Source organism: Pistacia vera, unplaced genomic scaffold (genome assembly GCF_008641045.1).
Source record: "Pistacia vera cultivar Batoury unplaced genomic scaffold, PisVer_v2 Contig167, whole genome shotgun sequence".
Classification (NCBI taxonomy): Eukaryota; Viridiplantae; Streptophyta; class Magnoliopsida; order Sapindales; family Anacardiaceae; genus Pistacia; species Pistacia vera.
In genome coordinates, this window is record NW_022195758.1 from 540,042 (window position 1) to 541,661 (window position 1,620).

The 1,620-nt window shown below is 40.6% G+C and overlaps 1 protein-coding gene across 1 annotated transcript; it reads left to right on the plus strand.

Annotated features, from left to right (window-relative positions):
- Nucleotides 1–318: 318 nt before the first annotated feature.
- LOC116125518 lies at nucleotides 319–1,213 on the plus strand. The gene is made up of 3 exons (XM_031411226.1): nucleotides 319–543; nucleotides 634–804; nucleotides 920–1,213. The coding sequence occupies exons 1-3, from the start codon at nucleotides 319–321 to the stop codon at nucleotides 1,211–1,213; spliced, it is 690 nt and encodes a 229-aa protein (XP_031267086.1).
- Nucleotides 1,214–1,620: the final 407 nt, after the last annotated feature.

The following is a 1,620-nucleotide window of genomic DNA, read 5'->3' on the forward strand; positions in this document are numbered from 1 at the left end:
TGTATCTCTGAGGAGAGGAACCTTGCCAACTAGTATTTCAGCTTTGTCGAGATGAGGAGGCTTTCTTTAAGCAGCGATCTCGTGCTTAGTGGTTGCACTTAGTGGATCAGAATACTAAGTTCTTTCATAAGTCGCTGATCCATAGGCAGGTTCGAAACCACATCCACGGTTTGACTGATGGGAATGGTACTCATATTACTAACAATTAGGGTTTAGGGCATTTGGCGGTAGGTTTTTTTCAGGATCTTCTTGTTGCCCCTAGTCAACCTCAGATTGCAGAGGCTTCCAGGTATTTTTTTTAGCCGCATTTCTCTTGATATGATTTCTCCATTGACTGCTTCTATCACTGATGATGAGATTAGGATTGCTTTATTCTCTATCCTGGATGATAAAGCCCCGGGCCTGGATGGATTCACATCTTTGTTTTTTAAGCGGGCATGGAATATTATTGGTATAGATTTCAGAGATGCAGTGAGACATTTTTTTGCTACTAATGAAATGCCAAGATGTGTTAATGCCACCAGGATTGCTTTGGTTCCTAAGGTGGAGAGCCCGAGTCGTATGACGGGCTTTAGGCCGATATCTTAATGTAATGTACTTTACAAGTGCATTTCTAAGGTGATTGTGAATTAGTTTAAAGTAGTGCTTCCGGATATTATTGGGGTTTCCCAGTCAGCTTTTGTCCCGGGTCGAAGGATTTCTGATAATATTTTGCTGACTCAGAAGCTTTTGCGAAATTATCATCTTGGGGGTACTTCACCTCGATGTGCCCTTAAAGTCGATATTCGTAAAGCTTTTGATACTGTGAGTTAGGATTTCATCTTTTTGGGATTGCGTACTGTGGGTTTTCCTGAGCGTATGGTGAGGTGGATCATGACATGTATCTCTACATTGTATTTCTCTGTTGCCCTGAATGGAGAGCTTCACGGTTTTTTTAGGTCCTCCCGGGGTGTTTGGAAAGGGGACCCTTTGTTCTCCTTACCTTTTTGTGTTGGCTATGGAGGGATTAGCTGTTATTTTTTGGGAAACCTCTCACAGCCCTGGTTTTCATTATCATTGGAGATGTAGGCGGGCAGCTATTACTCATTTGTGTTTTGCAGATGATTTGATGGTGTTTTGTAGAGCAGTTGCTTCCTTTGTTAGCTTGATCAAATCGGCCTTGGATTATTTTGCTAAGGTTATTGGATTAGTGACTAATGCAGAGAAGAGCTAGTTGTTTCTTTCTGGAGTTACAAATGAGGAGCAGATTGGGTTACAGTCTATCATGGGTTTCCAGTTATGTAACAACTACTGAAAACTAGGACAATGCATGCATAATAACAATATAAAATTGGGCCCCAAAAATTTCTTTTCATTAGAAATCATATGTCTTTTATACACAAAGATTACTGTTTACAAAAATGCATTTTAAAAGACAAAACAGGGGAAAACAGTGTAGCTATTCCTCTTCGCTTGCCGACGCCCCTCTGACTGCGTCATCACCTAGAACCTGCATCCACAAAGGAAAATAACGGGGTGAGCACAAAATAATGCTCAGTAAGTAAAACTCTCTGTCTGTCTGTCCCTGTAAGAATAACTCTTAATTCTTTCCTTATACTATTTCTGATTCTATCTCTGTTT

Bases quoted from the DNA above. Each gene is read 5' to 3' on its own strand.
- LOC116125518 (XM_031411226.1), top strand. From the start codon at position 319: ATGATTTCTCCATTGACTGCTTCTATCACTGATGATGAGATTAGGATT. The intron at 544-633 runs GTGGAGAGCCCG...ATTGTGAATTAG, and splicing joins GGATTGCTTTGGTTCCTAAG to TTTAAAGTAGTGCTTCCGGA. The intron at 805-919 runs GTGAGTTAGGAT...CCCTGAATGGAG, and splicing joins TTCGTAAAGCTTTTGATACT to AGCTTCACGGTTTTTTTAGG.